At 61.5% G+C, this 17,078-nt stretch overlaps 1 protein-coding gene across 3 annotated transcripts in view; it reads left to right on the top strand.

Moving 5' to 3' along the window:
* ESPN (espin) overlaps positions 1-17,078 on the top strand; it is a gene marked incomplete at both ends in the record, with an annotated part of 30,654 nt that overhangs the window by 407 nt on the left and 13,169 nt on the right. For all 3 annotated transcript variants that reach the window (XM_082865695.1, XM_082865694.1, XM_082865693.1), the window contains 5 exons: positions 2,973-3,166; positions 13,363-13,549; positions 13,675-13,857; positions 14,006-14,137; positions 16,575-16,776. In XM_082865695.1, the coding sequence (XP_082721821.1) occupies positions 2,973-3,166; positions 13,363-13,549; positions 13,675-13,857; positions 14,006-14,137; positions 16,575-16,776 (898 nt within the window). The remainder of the gene's footprint in view (positions 1-2,972; positions 3,167-13,362; positions 13,550-13,674; positions 13,858-14,005; positions 14,138-16,574; positions 16,777-17,078) is intronic.

The following is a 17,078-nucleotide window of genomic DNA, read 5'->3' as shown; positions in this document are numbered from 1 at the left end:
GCTTGGGGCGGGGTGGGCTCCCCGGGTTGAGAGTACCCGGGCAGATGCCCTGGCAAGCCCTGGCCACTGCCTAGAAGAGCATCTGGGTGATAGGAAACCAGAATGGAATGGGGCTCAACTGGGGGGTGGGGGAAACACAATGATCCAGGGAGTCCTGGAGAGTGGGCAGGGGAGGGGGACAAAGGGCCTGGAGTCAGAAGCCCATGTCCTCCAGGATCAGGTCTGGGAAGTGGCAGGGGGCCGGGGTGGGGTGGGGGCGGTTTGCACAAAATCTTACAGCCCACCCCAGGCTGAGGTGCGTGTGCCCCTAAGGCAAGGGGAGGGTGGAGGCTGGTAATGGGGGGGGCCTCCCAAGGACCTGAGCTGATCCCAGGACATCGGCACCTTCTGGCCTCCCAGCTGCTTCAGCCCAGCCCGAGTCTTCCTGCCCTGAGACCCCAGTGGGTCTCAGTCAATGGCCACCAGGCTGGTGTTAGCCAACCTGGCCTCTCCTGATTTGGAGAAGGCAGCTCAGGCCCTCACGTGTAGCTCTCCTGCTGAATCCTGCTGGACGCAGAGCATCCAGCAGGTTCCGGGCCCGGGGATTCAGGTGCACCCCTGATCTCCGGGAGCCGCCAGTCCACCGGGGCAGTGAACAGCAAGTCTAGAAAGTTAACCAGGTAACGCCAGGTACTGCTAGGCCACGTGGTGGGGAGCGACAGGAGCTGCGTGGGCAAGGTGGCCAGGGAAGGCCCCTCCGTGGAGTGACCTCTGAAGGGAGTCTTGGCTGATGGGAGGGAAGTGGCCAGGTGATGACCAGAGAACTCCAAGCCCAAGGAGCAGGGAGTACAAAGCCCTGAGGGGGACGCATCCTGTCCTGTAGCAGGGACGGCAGGGAGGCGAGCATGTTTGCAGTGGGGTGAGGGAGGGAGAAAACCGCAGGGCCAGGTCCCAGAGGGTCTCATAGGCTGGCGTTAGGAATTTGCCCGATACTGTGGTTGTAGGGCAAAGCAGGTGGAGGGAGGAACAGAACTGATTTCCCACTTACAAGGACCACTGTGTTAACTGGATACAGAAGGAGAGGAAGCAGGGCCGACTCTGAGCTGGCTGGCTGTGTCCTGGCGGTGCCCAGACCCCATCCCCCACCTCCTGGCCTCAGGATAGCCAGGCCTCCCATCCCACCCTTCCTGGGAGATGGCCTGGCCCCTTATCTCCGGGCTAGCTCTGTTATCAGGAGTTCCTGGCACATGGTCCCTGCCCACTCTTTTGGGAGGTGGCATGCCTTCCTGATCCCGGTGTCCGACCTTGGCCAGAAGCCTCCCCAGCACAAGGAGCAGGCGGCCTTGTGCACGGCTTATCAAGTCTCCCACCCTCTTGCCCCAGCGGGCTTGGGTGCTGGGGGCGAGGTGTGTGTGTAGGGGGAGGATGACCTAGATCCGGGGCCCTGCTCAGCTCAGGGAGATAAGCAGCTTTAGGGTACGGGCCATAGCACGTGAGGCTCCTGGGGCCTACGTAGCTGTTGGAGCTTGGAGACAGGCTCCTGGGGCCTACGTAGCTGTTGGAGCTTGGAGACAGGTCAGAGGCCTGTGATTCTCTCCTTACTGCCACCCTCACCCAGAGGCCCAGAGCCGTCAGGACCCCCTGGAGCCTCAGACCCACAATCCCCAAGGCCAGTGGGAAGTGAGGGCCTTTCTCAAGAGCTGGGGCGCAGGGCATACTTCACTATGGGCCTGTCTGGGTCACCCCTAGCCAGCCTTGTCCCCTGGGCTCAGGAGGACAGACTGCACCTGTCTCTGGTCTTCCCCAGGCATTCCACACACACAGGAGTCTCAGCATCGTCCTCCGCTTCCTCTGGACTGTTTTCTCTGCCCCCCCTTCCTCCCTGCCTCTCTTCTTGCCCAACAGCCGGTCTGTTTGCCCCCCACCCCATAGCCCCTAACTGTGACCTCCCCGTCGTGCCCCTGGGCCTGTTCCCTCTGTCCCCTCTTTTCCCTGCATTTCTTAGAGGAGCTTCAGAGGTTCTCATGCTACTGAGATTCACCTTCCTTAAGCTCAGGGTCTCTCCAGCACCCCCTGCCTCGGCCACACCTGTTCCCAAATGCCCCCTCTCACGGGGCGGGGGCGGAGGTCCACGGCTGCCCCACCCCCTTCCCCGAGCCCCTGCCCAGCTCCCTGCCCACCTCTCCGTCCCCCCACGTGCTTAGTGCTGGGAGCTCATTCTGTTCTAGAACCGGTGCCCACTGTCCCAAACTCCCAGCCTCTGAGTCCAGCCTTCTGGGTGTCTGTCCGTCTTGGCCTGCAGGTCACATAAGCAGCATTTGCCAACCCCCTCCCGCAAGAGACACGCACACCTGGATGTTCATGGAAGACGCATTCAACACTCCTGGGCCTAAACTGTCAGCCCCTTTGGGGTGCCTGGGGGGGGTCTTGCCCAAGCCCTTCCCAGGGCTGCCTCTATCCCACACGTACCACCACTGGCTGACTGCCCCGGCCCTGCCCACCAGTAGCCAGCGGCAAGGACATAGCCTGTTCGGGGCGGGGGGCTGGGAGCAGGGAGTCCGCTGGTGGTGGGGCAGTTCTCTGCACTGAGGTTGGGTCGTTGGACATGCGTCAACCCGGAGGCCTCTCCCCTTGTGAGACCTGGGGACGAAGAGAGGGAGGAGGCAGGGGTTGGGCGCAGGGGCTGCTCCCCCGACCCCTGACAGCAGGGCCCAACAACCCACTCTTCCTGGCCCAGCAGCTCCCTCAGGTGTCCCCTGAGCACCTGGGTAACAGGCAGGTGCTCCTGCTGGGGCGATGACAGCGTGCCCTGCGGGCCTCAGAAAGCCCAGCATGGATGGCATCGTGCTGCCGCTATGGACTGAGCTTCAAAGAGGGCCAGTCAGGTGCCTGAGGACAGAACTGCCCCAGTGGCTGGTGGGATGCAGGACGCGGTCCGAGCCGGGGGTGGGGGCAGGGCCAGGCCTTAGGACTAACGGGCTCTCCTCCCACAGGACAGAGACAATTCTGGTGCCACAGTCCTGCACCTGGCTGCCCGCTTCGGCCACCCCGAGGTGGTGAACTGGCTGCTGCGTCACGGCGGTGGGGACCCCACCGTGGCCACAGACACAGGCGCCCTGCCGCTTCACTACGCCGCCGCCAAAGGAGACTTCCCCTCCCTGAGGCTCCTCGTCGGCCACCACCCTGAGTAAGGACCCTCCGCTTCAGGGGGCCTCTGGGTGGGGCGGGCCAGGGCTCTGGGGGGTGCCTGTAGTCGGCCCTGCCCCTCCAGCACGCCGGGGGAATTAGTGCTTCTGGGCCATCCCCGTGGCCAGGGGCCTGGCCAGAGACAGCTCCCACCGAAGCTGAAAGTTCTCCCCTCCTGGTGGGCAGACGCAGGCCCCAGAGCCCTGCAAGCAGACACTCCCCCGGTACGAGCTGCACTCGAGCCGCAGCGGCTGTGCACGCAGACCCCTTGTTCGTCTGCAGGGTGCTTCCAGCCTGCAGCAGGCGGCTCTCCGGCTCTGACCTGTGCTAATCTGCAAGACTGTCCTAAGTGAGACGTAGGGGTGAGGAGCGTCTCCTCGACCCCCAGTCAAGGAGGGGGAGCCACGTCAGTTACCCAGCAGTGATGGGAGACGCCCCCTGCCAGACCCCCACCCTGCCTCCTGGGCCCTCAGCCCCCACCTGTCAGAGGGCAGCTTGTCCTCTCCTGTGGCCGGCCAGCTCATCCCCACTCGCCAGGGGGATGGGGCTCCCGAACCTCCCCGGCCCTCGCGAGGAGAGCGGCTGGTCTGAGAACGCAGCTGAGCAGTGGGCTGGGCACCCCCCAGGGTGGGGTGGGGTGTGCAGAAGAATGGGGTTCACTGAAGAGCACGGGAGTCGTGGGGACGGGGTCCTGGGGGAGGGAGGGAGCCAGGTGCACCCAGAGGGAGGCAGGGGTCCTGGGGGAAAGCCACCCAGACCCTGTCTGAGGGAGTGGGACATCAGTGGCCCTGGGGACCCAACAGACCGGGGCTCTGCCTGGTGACCTTCGTCAGTTCAAGGGGGTACCTGGGAAATAAGTGGTGACAGAGGACCCAGCCTCAGGAGGAGAGCAGTCACAGGGCGGGAGGGTCTGTCCTTACCCCTGGCTCCACTCCTAAGGGTGCCTGCCCGGCCACTGGGCACCAGGGAGCAGCAGGAGGCCAGCCTGGCCCTGTGGCCCGCTGGCAGGGTGGCTGCGTCTGGCAGCCCCTTGGGTGCAGGCATGCTGGTGTGGATACAGAGCAGCTCAAAGCCCCCAGGCCGGGACCAGGACGGCTGAGGCTGGCTCATTCTTGCTAAGCAAGGGGTTCCCTGGTTTGATTCGTGCGAGACCAGCCGGGGGTCTCCTCACAGCCATCCCTGCCAGAGGCCACTGGGCACCACTCTGGCGTGAACCCTCTGCTCCTGGACAAGCTAAGGTCTGGGTCACACCAAAATCAGTGGGATTTCAAGGAGGAGGCCCCAAACACCCTCGAGTGCAGGCTCCCAACCTGCAGCCATCAGCACCCTGGGGGTCTGGTCGCAGACTCGACATAGGCTCCCCAGGTAGGGGCTGGGGCGCTGCCCCTGTGCATATCCCCACCCCCCACCCAGGTGGTTCTGACACCACCCCCTCACTTATCACTTATCACGGAGGACACTGGGGCCCTAAGAGGAGAGAGGCGGGCGGTGGTCATCCTCTCGCACCCGCCGGCCTCCCCCATCACGCATGATGGGCCCCAGGAAGTCAGGCTGGTGGCCATGCCAACTTAGCTCCAATGGTGTGAACTGAGGGGGCTCTGCCCCGCCCCGGGAAGTGCTGGTGGGGGGCAGGGGTGAAGCCCCCGCCTGGCCCCTGAGCCCCTCCTCCCTGAGAAGTCTGGGGCCTACGATGAGCCTCCATAGGCTGGGGTTCCAGCCTTAGGAAGGCTCTGGCTGCGCTGGGGACACCCTCGAAGGCTCAGGGCCCGGGGGACCCTGGTGCTGCCAGGCCAGGCTGTGGTGCTGGCCGTGATTGGGCCCTGGCACAAACTCTGTGGCCACCAGCCCCCCATGAATCTCAGGGAAGCGGACAGAGGCCTGGGGCTCCATTCCCACAGTGACGACGCGTGACCTGGCTGATAAGGAGGCACTTTTGTGTGATTGCCAGGCTGGGCTCAGGCAGGAGGGGGTGCTGGGCATTGAGGTAGGGCCTGCTGGCGGGGGGCTTTGGGGGCCCGTGCCCACACCCTAACTCGGAAGTAGAGACTCATGCCCTCCAAGGCGGGGGACCCCAGGGCTGGGAGCTGGGGAGGGGCACAGGTGCAGGCTGCCCCAGGCCACAGGGTGCAGTCAGGGGACCCAGGCAGCTAGCGTTAGAGGCCTCCGTTGCCCTGCTCTCCTGAGCCTCCCTGGCCTGCTGTGAAACACTGTGAATTATTCACAAGGGCTCAGCTCTCCCTGGCGGCAGGTGATGGAGGGAGAGCTCCTACCGGTGGGAAACCCGATCCTGCCCGGGAGGCTGTGGGCAGCCATGAGCCACGGCCATGACAAGCTACAGAGGCGCAGGAGGGCTGGGCGGCCTCGGGGGAGGGCCCAGCTAATGCTGGGCGGCACCTTGGGGAATTAGAAAGGACTGCAGGAACGGCCTGTACCCACTCACCCCTCCTCCAGTCTCTCCCAGTCCACTGGGCAAGTCTTCCCAGAGGCAGAGGAATTGCCACCGTGACCTCAGGGGCTGCTGCCCCATGGGACCCTCCCTCTGAGCCCCCTGGGGAAAAGAGTCCTTCAGCTAGAGGCACGGGGCTGGCAGGAGCTGGGCTGGGGCTGTTTCAGGCCCTGGGTCTGAGGGAGGTAGAGTCAGGAGGGTCAGCCCTCCTGGCCAGGGGCACTAGTGGCTGGTGGAGCAGAGCCACGAGTCCACGTCCCCATTTGGGGCTCAGAAGGGACAGGAGCAGGTAGCCCTCAGAGCTCCTGAGCATCCTGCCAGCAGGGTCCTGGGGCCCAGGAACCATCTCACGCCTCGACCATGTGCTTGCTGGGGGCCTCAGTAAGCAGAGGGGAGCCCTGGGCTCAGCTGGGACCCTTAGGCCTGAGCACTGAGGCTGGGGAGGGCTGGGGGCAGGGCCCACCGTGGTCTGCCAGTCATAGAGAGCTGGAAAACCAGTCTGCGCAAAGGTTTCGGACCAGCTCCCACCTGCTGAATGCCTCCTAGGGGTCTGACACCAAGCAGTAGTCTGAGCCTCACCTGGTACTAGGCAGTAGCTCTGTAATCAGCCCATTTTACAGATTGACTCATCTAACTAATGTTTCTTGAGCACCTGTTCTGGGCCAGGCAATATTCCAAGTGTCAGGGATACATCGGTGAACCAAACAGACAAATGTCCCTGCCTCACGGTGCTGCAGATACAGAAATGGTGTCTCCGAGAGGCTAACTGACCACCCGGGGTCCCACCAGCTCCCTGTGTGGCCTTGGCCAAACTGCACCTCCTCTCTGGGTCTGTCTCCCATTCCTGGGCCAGGCGCTCACCTCTGAGGGCCTTTTCAAGTTCACCTGGGTGGCCCCCTTTTCCTTCCTTACTGCCAAGCTTCATGGAGCCTGGCTCCTCCTGGGGCCCCGTCCAGCTGGAAGGGTTCAGGCAGCCCCTGCCTTGAACAGGAAACCTTAGCTGCTCACCTATTAGGGAGCCCCAGGCCTATGGCTCAGCTCCCCCTTAGAAGGCCTGGGCCTGGGGCTGCCCTTCCCTGCCGGGCACTTGTTGGTGTTCTGGGCAGCAGGGCCTGGAGGGAGCCACACTGGCACACTGGGGACCCTAACCCAGGTGGAGGCTCTGAGAAAGGAGGGGCCTGGTGGAGTCATGAGAAGCCCCTCTCAGTGGGGACAGCCTTCACCTCCACCGGTAACTCCTGGTCCAAGCCTGTCATGTCACTGGGGCCCCAGCTGGCCTCTCTGCCCTCCCCCTGCCCGCTTCCTGTCTGGCTGTGCCCACCTTGGAGACCACAAGTCAGATCCCCAGACCGGCCACAGGCTTCTCTCTCACGGACAGGGAAAGCTGCTTCCTCACAGCAGCCCAGAGGCCCTCCTCGCTCTGGCACCCCCGTACCTGACCTCCACCTCCTCTATGCTGGGCTTCCTGTTGCTCCTGCCCTCCGACCTTTGGCCTTTGTACAGGCCATTCCCATTGCCTCACTCTCTTCCCCAGAGAGCCCACAGCCGCTCCCTCCTCCCCTTCAAGGCTTTGCTCCATCTCTGCTTCTCAGTAAGGCCGGCCCCAGGCCTCCTTCAGATCAGCACCTGCCCCGAGAAGACACACGCCCTCCCTCCCAGGCTTCCTCTCCCGCCTCCTTTCCCCCACACCGCACCCTTCTCATTACCTGGCATTACTTTCTGTGCATCTCAGCACATCCTCTTACCGTCTGTCTCCCCGGGCAATGAAAACATCTCTTCTTCTTCCACATCCTGTATGCCCAGTGCCTGATACTCAGTAAATACTCACTGAAGGACTGAGGAGTCTGGGATCCCTGGGTCTTGTCCGGCCCTGCAAGCAGCTCACTGCCCGTGACCTCAGACAGAACTCCCTTCTGGGCCTCCCAGGGCCCGCCTGGCAAACAGACCAGCTGAGGCCACGTGCGAGGAGGCATCACAGAGCTCCGGGCCTGGCTGCCCGTCTCGCTCACTCCCACATTTATCCAGTCAACGATTAGCATCCACGTGTACCCTAAGTGCCCAGCCCCGCTAGCGTTAGGGATGTAGCGAGTCCTCACGACTTCATGGAGACAACTTGGGGGGCTCCCAGGGGCAAAGAAGGAGCCAGGTCAAGGGCACGTGTGCACGCAGAGACATTCTTGCTTATTTTCCAGTGTGTCGGGGTGTGTCCAGCAGCCCTGGTGGAACCAAGCTTGAGGGGGCAGGTCTCCACTGTTTTCAAGCTCTGCCCCGCCCTGGCGTGTGGCAGCCTCGTGATGTGTGTCCCTGGAATGCATTAAAAAAGTGCCAAGGCAATTCAAAGGGGACAAGTGCTATGAAGTGAAACGGGGTATTCGTAGGAAGTGGTTGGGAGGTTTCTTTAAATTGAGGGGGTCCAGGAAGGCCCCACTGAGGAGGTGAGAGCTGAATGGGAGCGGACCAGCCATGCCACGACCTGGCCTGGGAGCGTTGCAGGTGGAACTGGCCGGGACAGAGGCCTGAGGGGGGGTCCCGCTTGGCCTCATCGCGAGCCAGGAGGGCCTGGAAGGCTGGGAGAATTGCAGACCAGAGTGAAGGCTTCTGGGGATATTCCAGGCTGGCTGATGGATTGGGTGTAAAGCTGGCTGTTCTAGAATCTTCCTCAAATCAGGGCTGCATTGCTTCACTGGGCCAGGCCTCATTTGGGTTCATTTCAAATAAGTCAGGAGGCGTGATTAGAGGATAAGGGAGGTAGAAACGCCAAAGGCTCCGAGTCTTTGTTCAGGGCGGGCTCACCTCACAGCCAGATCTAACCCTTGTGGAGATCATCCCCTGCCAGACCTCTCTTGGGGCAGAAATGATTGCCAGTGGGGAGGGCCACTGGAAATGCTGTCCTTTGACCGGAGTCTGCTTCTGTGGGCAGATCGCTCCTTGTTCCTAGTGGCAACGGTCACAGTAAGGTGGCAGCAATCTTGGACGGAGATTTCTATCAAACCTTTACAAGCATTCCATGTTTCTTTTGTGTCATCAGGGTGACTTGCTTAATAGTTACAGTTTGTCCATATCATCTTTGTTCCCAAGAGGAAGAAAAGTATTGTTATGTGATGGTTGCTAGGGAGACGCAGACTTGTAAAAACTCAAGGGCCCAGTGTTGCCAAAGACTCAGGGGAGGGTGGCCTGGTGTCCTTCACTGAAATGGGGACAGTAAGGGGGGAAGGTGGTTTGAGGGAGAGTGTGGAGAGATTTGCTCCATGTAAAGGCAGGTGAAGGGGAAATTCCCTGGCGGTCCAGTGGTTAGGACGCCTTGCTTTCACTGCCAAGGGCGCAGGTCGATCCCTGGTCGGGGAACTAAGACCCCGAAAGCTGGGTGGCATGGTCAAAAAGTTTTTTTGTTTTTTGCGGTACACGGGCCTCTCACTGTTGTGGCCTCTCCCGCTGCGGAGCACAGGCTCTGGACGCACAGGCTCAGCGGCCATGGCTCGCGGGCCCAGCCGCTCCGCAGCATGTGGGATCTTCCCGAACTGGGACATGAACCCGTGTCCCCTGCATTGGTAGGCGGACTCTCAACCACTGCGCCACCAGGGAAGCCCCAAAAAGTTTTTTTAATTTAAAAAAAAAAGGCAAGTGAAATTCAAGAAGCTGCCCAATGCGCCGATGGCTGAGTGCGCTGCGCTGGTGTAGGGGCCGCAGGCGCTCCAGGTCCAAGCTGGGGGTGAGCGGCACTGGGGACAGGTGGCCTGTACCCCTGGGAAGTAGGTGACCTCACCAGGGGGCAGAGTGTGTTTAGAAAGGAGGTCCTGGGGCACCCCAACGTTTGGAGATTGGGCAAGGGTCGAGGGCCCATCAAGGGAGGCTGAGAAGGCCTGGTGTGTGCTTGTCCGTAGCCAAGAGGAGCAGGTGTTCGGTGGGGTGAGGGGCGCCTGTTAGGGCGTGGCCACGTCAGTCTCGAGGCCGGTAGCCTGGAGGTGACGGTGTGAGGGGGCTGGCGGGTCAGGCTGTGGCAGTGGTACCAGGAAGCCAAGCCCTGCTTTCCCTGGGAGGAACCTTGCAATTTTCAAAGATTCCTCTTCTGTCTCTCACAAGAGGCTTGGAGAGGCAACAGCTGTGATGCCCATTTGCCATATGTGGAAACTGAGGCTGGGGGGTGCTAGAGAACGCCCCGGGGCCCTGCACAGTGAGCCACAGAGTTGGGGTGGTGGGTGGAGGCCAGGGCCAAGAGTAGGGGCTGGGGCTGGACCGGTCACCCATGGCGTCACTATGGCTAGAACTCGATGGGTTGGAGCCGGGCGGGTCCTGAGGCCAGAGGTCTCCCAAGACCCCATCCCTCTGCTCTAGGCAGCGACTCTCCGCAGCAGAAATGCTGCCCGGCCTGACCCATGCTTGTTGGGGGCTGGACACCCCAGGTCAGCAGTGCTCCCACAGAGGCACAGGGAGGAGGGATCCTAAAATACAGCGACGGCGCCAGGCCTTGCTGAGGGCTCTGCAAGCGTGTCTCAGCAACGATCATTATCCCCACGCGTGGACGGCTTTGTGAACAGAGATGGGAGGCAAGACACCACTTGTGGGTGGCACACACGCCAGGTCCTTCTCACACTGGGTCCCCCTCTGCCTCTCAAGTGATCCTAGCCCTCTGTGCCTCAGTTTCCTCATCTGTAAAAGGGGAACGATTCTGACACCTAGCGGGTAAGGTCTTTAGGAGGAGTAGATAGAGACCGTGTGTACTTCGCGCATCCCAGTGCTTGGCACAGAGCAGTTTGTTCAGTAGATGGTACCCACTGTCACTGTTATCCGTTATCGTCATCTCTACTACTATATAAATTCACTCTCTCTCCATCTAAATTCATTAATTTAAAGACTAGTGTTGGGAATTGCCTGGCGGTCCAGTGGTTAGGACTTGGCGCTTTCACAGCCAGGGCCCGGGTTCGATCCCTGGTCAGGGAACTAGGATCCCACAAGCGCCACCAAAAAAAAAAGAAAAAAAAGGACGAAATTCATTAATTTACTTTGTTCCTGTGCATATATATATATATATGTTTTTTATCTTTTGGCCACGTTGCACAGCATATGGGATCTTAGTTCCCCAACCAGGGATTGAACCTGCATTGGAAGCATGGAGTCTTAACCCCTGGACCGCCAAGGAAGTCCCTTCTCCATATTTTTAGAGTTTGCCCCAGTGCGTGTGAGGGTGCCCATTCTTCTTGCCTCCAGGTCGACACAGAAGAAAGGAACAAGACCAGGACCCCCTTTCCCAACCCGGCTCATCAGCAAATCTGCCCCATATTCTGGGGTCTCCCAGGCTGGGGGCTGTGACTCCCATATGGGTTACTGAGCGCTCCCTCCATACCAGGGACGCCAGCTGGGGTTGTCAGCCAGTGGCCTGGCAGGAGGCTGTGAGCACAGCTTCCCCCTCCTGCCCGGCTCCTGCTCTGTGCCAGCTTATCATACCTTCTGAGACCTCCTCAGGCTGGCTGGGCACCCGTGGGTCATGGATCCCAGCCAGGCGGGGTGGACTGGGAGAACAGGGCTGCCGGCAGATCCGGCGCCCTGAGCTGCGTACACTGCCTCAGGCCTCCCCCGAGACAGCCCGGTGGGCCCTGGGCGGTGGCCCCTCCAGTCTCCAAGCCCCAGGACCCCAGCACTCGCTGCACCTTGGTTACGGGGTGAATAATTCAGGCCATCGAGTGTCGGTCATGAAATATTAAATGGGCCGTTCCTGACGCACCAGCTTGTGAAAGTGGGAGGGGGGCAGTGCTGGCACCGGGGCGTGGAGGCCGGTGGCCGAGAGCCAGCGCGTTCCTGAGGTGCGGCCTGTGGGCGCGACCCTGTCTGCCCCTGTGCGCTGTGCTTGGCACACCACTGCACCCCCGACACGGGTGGGGTATTGGCAGGCAGCCGGGCACCGTCCCAGACTCGATGTCAGCCCCGAAGTGGAAGCTCTGTGCCTGAGGAGGGGCTGTTCCCACGTCAGGAGGACGAAGAGAGCTGGGGCTGCGTGCCTGGTGGGCGCTGCAAGCCGCCTGGGGTCAGGGGTCAGGGGTCAGGCAAGTGGAAAGGGATGGGGTTTTAGGGACAGGGAGAGGTCAGACGGGAGGGTCCGAGGGGTGTGTGAGAGCGAGGGGCCGAGTCGTGGGTGGCTAACAAGAGGGTGGGTGAGGGGGCAGATGGAGGAGGAGTGGGTGGTCTGGTGCCCACGTTACCGTACACGCGGCTGACAGATGAGGGAGGGAGGGCGTGGGTGGTGGGGGTGGAGCGTGTGATCGAGGTCGTGAGCAAATAGATGGGAGAGGTGGGTGGGTGGGAGGATATGAAGTCGGACGAAGAACTGCGCTTCCTGGGGCCCAGAGGGCTGATCCAGCCCAGAGGGACTCAGCTCCGACTCCCTATCCCGCACCCTCTGTGTCCCAGACCCGCTGCGAGCTCCTCTGCCTGGGCCTAGATTGTGGCTCCACCTAGTGTCTGGATCTGGTAACTGCACCCTGGCATCCACACACATTGTGAAGTCAGAAAAACTGAGGCTGAGCCAGTGGCAGGGACAGCTTCCCTATTTCCCAGCAGCACTCCACTTCATGGAACTGATTCCCCAGTTAGGACCCTTCTGTGGGAGCTGGGGAGCAGGGATGGGGGGCAGTGACAGCTGCAAGCTAGGCCCGAGGGAAGGCTGAGGGAGTGAAGACATGGAATGGCCCTTCCCCCAATCCCTCTCCTCGCCCCCTTCGCACCTGCTGTGCCTCCCGGCCTGCATCACACAGACGGATTGTGCTCCGGTGCCACTTACCAGCTGTGTGACCTTTGGCAAGTCACAGCCCCTGGGCCTCAATTGTCCCACTGCAAAATGGGGATGACAGTAGGACCTAAGTTAGGACATGCAGTGAGGACCTGTGTGCTAGTGTCGTAGCGCAGGGGAGGTGCTCAGTGGACGGCGGCACCTGTCGTGTTGCCAGGCTGATGACAACCACAACCAGAATATTCCACTGAATTTTAATTTCAGATAAACAACGAATAATGGTTTAGTGTATGCACATCCCATGCCACATTGGGGGTAGACTTACACTAGAAAATTATTTGTTATTTATCTGAAATTCAGATCGTAACTGGGCATCCTGTGTTTTATCTGGTGACGCTACCACTCTGCCTTCTGGGAATTCAGTCTTCTGGGGGCGGCAGAGGCCAAAATAAGTTATGATCGAGCATGACAGGTGGCCCATGGAGTGAGCCCAGGGCAGAGTATGAGGCACACAGGTGGGAAAGGCCTGTTCTGCTGGAGAAATCAGGGCAGGCCTCATGAAGGAGGGATCTGTACCGAGTCTTCAAGAGGGACAGGAAGGGCATTCCAGACAGAGGGGGGACATGATAAAAGAGGTACAGAGGTCCGACAGCAGGTGTGAGGACTCACACTGACTGTGGGTCAGTGTGGCTGAAAAGGTAGGGGGAGGCCAGGTCACCGCATCCCTGTAGACCTTGGTAAAAAGGTGGGCTATTTACTGAGGGCAGAGACTAGCTCAGTCAAATGTGCATTGCAGAAAGAAGGCTGCCGGGGGGAGATGGGGAGCAAGCCAGAGGGCCCCCCCCACACCCAGGGAGGCTGGCACAAGACTGAGTCCAGAGGGAGTTGGGCAGCCGGGTCCAGCCACTAGGTTTTTCTCCAACCCACCCTCTCAGCCCTCCAGAGCTCCCCGGAAGCGGGTGAGGGGTGAAGAAAGCTTTGGAGGGGGACGGGCACTGAGAGCCCGCGGTGGGTGCTGCGTCTTCCGCAGGGGAGTGAATGCCCAAACCAAGAACGGTGCCACGCCCCTGTACCTGGCGTGCCAGGAGGGCCACCTGGAGGTGACGCAGTACCTGGTGCAGGAGTGCGGCGCGGACCCGCACCTGAGCGCCCACGATGGCATGACCCCGCTGCACGCCGCGGCGCAGATGGGCCACAGCCCGGTCATCGTGTGGCTGGTGAGCTCGGGGACAGGTCGGGGTTGGGGCCCGGGAGAGGCGGGGCCTGTACGGGACGGGGGCGGGGCCAAGAGGGGCCTGGCGCCCAGCCCCCGCCCCTCTGTGCTCCGTCCCCTCTCCCCCAGGTGAGCAGCACCGACGTAAGCCTGTCGGAGCAGGACAAGGACGGCGCCACGGCCATGCATTTCGCGGCGAGCCGCGGTCACGCCAAAGTGCTCAGCTGGCTCCTGCTGCACGGCGGCGAGATCTCGGCCGACCTGTGGGGCGGGACCCCGCTGCATGACGCCGCCGAGAACGGGGAGCTGGAGGTGAGGGCGGGCCGGGGGCGTGGCCGGGAGGCCGGGCGAGCGCGGGAGGGGCGGGCGCCCTCTGCTGGCGCCGCGCTCTCAGCACAGCGCTGCCCAAGCGCCGGGGTCCCGGCTGTCGGCCGGGGGTCCTCACTGTGCGCCCCTGCAGTGCTGCCAGATCCTGGTAGTGAACGGCGCGGAGCTGGACGTCCGCGACCGCGACGGGTACACGGCCGCCGACCTCGCGGACTACAACGGCCACAGCCACTGCACCCGCTACCTGCGCACCGTGGAGAACCTGGTACGCCCCGGGCGCTGCTTCCCCGCGTTACTGCATTCCCCCCACAGCTTGCCCCCACCTCCCCGCAGGGGTAGGTGTTGTTACCCTTTTTACCACGGAGGAAGCTGAGGCTCAGGGAAGTGAAGCCCCTTGCCCGGGGTCACAGGAGTAAGTGCCCTAGACCACTACCCCACGTGACCTCTCAGGTCAGAACCACTGACCATTGGGGAGTGAGGGTGTGCGGGCAGAAATATCGAGGGAAGGAGGACCAGCCTCGTCCTGATGAGAACCAAGGCTCGGAGAAACAACGACACTTACACACCAGTGGGAACAGTAAAGTGCATTCACCTGCCCACAGGTATTAACTAGCTCATTTAACTCTCACCACCACACTCTGAGGTAGGGAGTGCTCGTAGCCCCATTTCACAGGTGAGTAAACTGAGTCTTGGGGAGACCCAATCACCCAGTCATTAAATGGTGGAGCCCTGGTGTCCGGGCCTGGAGCTGCCTCTCTTCACCACTACTCTGTATGTTTGCTCACTGCGTGGCTACTTCATAATTGAAAACCTGTGTTAGTGTTTTCAAATTATTTTATTATGGTTACAAAGCCATGAAGGAACCCACTGGGACTTGAGCGCAGATGTGGGTGGCTCCCAGTCCTGGGCTCTGGCTCCTCTGGTGCAACGTCTGCTTTGGCTCAGGAGGGAGGAAAGAGGACTGGCTTCACAGGCATCTTCAGAAGGGGGGCAGCCTGGCCACGAGAGGGGCTGCGGAATGAGGCTGGAGGAGAGAAGGCCGATGACCCCCTGCCCAGAGCATTGTCTGCCCTGTCGTCGAGCAGATGGGGGCACCCTGGTTCTGGGGACTCCAGAGCACAGTAAGGCCCAGGGGTCAGAAATGGCATCTGGCCCCAAGGAAGAACTCCCCGCAGAAAGGGCCATCCGGAGAAAGTAGTGGTCCACAGAGCCCCAGCGCCCTCTGGCGCCCCCTGATGGAGGCTTTAACTTCAGGCAATGAGCAAACAAGCACCACTCCTCGAATCCTGACCCCGGTAAGGTACCCTACCCTGCCTAGTGCTTTACGATGTAATCTCAGTTCATCTTCACAGCGAATTAGTACTAACAGCTGACACATATGGCATTTGCTGGCTACCACGCCCTGGCACTTCACTAACTTTTAAAATCTTTGTTATAACATAATGGGGCAGGCAGTGCTGTTATACCCATCTACCGATGAAGAAACTCAGGTACAGACAGAGAGGACAAGTGATGGAAAGGTCATGTAGCTAGTAAGTGGAGGAGATGAAATTTGAAGCCATCCCCCCAGGCTGCAAAGCCTTTGCCCCTAACCTCTGTCGGGGCTGGGCAAGTACCCACCTCAGCCAACGAAGGAAAGAGCATGTTCAGGCTGCCCCCCCCAAGCCCAGCTCCTATGGCGCCCCTTGTCTCAGGGGTTAAGGCAGCAGGGCCTGGCCCCCCCGAACTGGGTGGAGTGTGGAGGACCTGGCCCCCTCACAAGGCGGGCCCAGCTGCGGCAGTGACGGTTCAAGCCATGGAGGATACTGGCCCAGAAAAGGCAAACACTCCCGCAGAGCCCCTAATTACGGGGCCAATGAGCATGGCCGCTTACCAGCCGTTACCTGGTGCCAGGCCTGCCTCCCGTTCCCGGGGGACCTGTGACAGTTCTCAGGCAGGGAGGAGCTGGCCTGGGCCGGAGGCAGCAAGCAAGCGAGCCGCAGCCTTGCCGGCAGCAGGGCCAGCATGGGCAACGTAAGCATGGCCCCCACCCCAGCCCGCTCCCAGGAGGGAGGGTCAGGCCTGTGGGCGGGGGAGAGGCAGTGGTGGGGGATGGCTGAGCTCAGGTTGCCCCCCCCAGCTCAGCTGGGCCACCCCAGGCCCCATCCTTTCCCCAAAGGCCCCATCAGGAGACAGGGGCTAGGCTCATGTTGGGATTCGTCCCAGTCCGGCAAGGAGAGACAGGGTGGTTGCTGGCCAGGTCGGGAGTTCAGTCTTTCCTGCACGTTGGAGGTGCCGTGCACCCCTCCCCTATCCCCAGCTACTGCAAGTGCTCACCCGCTGCAGCAGCGCCGGTGCCTCCTCGCCACGCTGGAGCCTGGCCCTCTGCCCATTGATGAGAAAGGAGTAAGGCTGGTGCTGTGGCCGCCCTCGCTTGGGGTCCAGCCCAGCGTCCTCCCTCTCTTCTGAGCAGAGCCTCTCAACCCCCCTGAGCAGAGACCAGCCAGGGCTGGGAGTTTTCCAGGAATCCGTGGTCCTGCCGCTGCGGGGCTGGGTTTGAATCTTAGCCTGGGAAGAACCTGAGAGATGATGGGGAAGGGAGCCCGGAGAGGGAAGTGGCTTGACCGAGGTCACACAGCGAGGGTGTGCCCGAGCAGGACCCTGGCCCAGGGTGCGCTGGTCTTTGGAGCGGGGTTGCCCTCACAGCCCCCTCTCCCGCTCAGAGCGTGGAGCACCGTGTGCTGTCACGGGATCCATCCGCTGACCTGGAGACCAAGCAGCCTGACTCGGGCATGTCCTCACCCAACACCACCACGTCGGTCCAGCCACCGAACTTTGACCTCAGCTCGCCGGCCAGCACCCTGTCCAACTACGGGTCCTGCTCCTCCGGCCACTCCAGCATCAAGGGCCGGCGCCCCCCACGTGGTGAGTGGGCCTGGGGAGAGGGGGGAGGGAGAGCCAACTGGAGCCAGACCACTGCGCCCTGAGGACCATCCCTGAGCCCACTCTGCCCGCAGCTGACACTGGAGGCTGCCCAGGTCACCAGGAGGGCTGGTTCTGGGGAGGACAGGTGACACTTACGCTTGTGGGTGTCCATCACAGACATGCCTGTACATCCACAGGTACCCTCCCGCCAACAAAAGCCGCAAGCAGCCCGCACGCAATTCAGTGTCCTCACTCACACACACACACACAAAATGTTCCCCAGACGTTACACACACCTACCC

This window comes from Leucopleurus acutus (genome assembly GCF_964270905.1).
Source record: "Leucopleurus acutus genome assembly, chromosome: 2".
In the NCBI taxonomy this organism is placed as follows: domain Eukaryota; kingdom Metazoa; phylum Chordata; class Mammalia; order Artiodactyla; family Delphinidae; genus Leucopleurus; species Leucopleurus acutus.
Note: the sequence above shows the minus strand (reverse complement) of the source record. Positions and strands in the feature narration are given on the sequence as shown.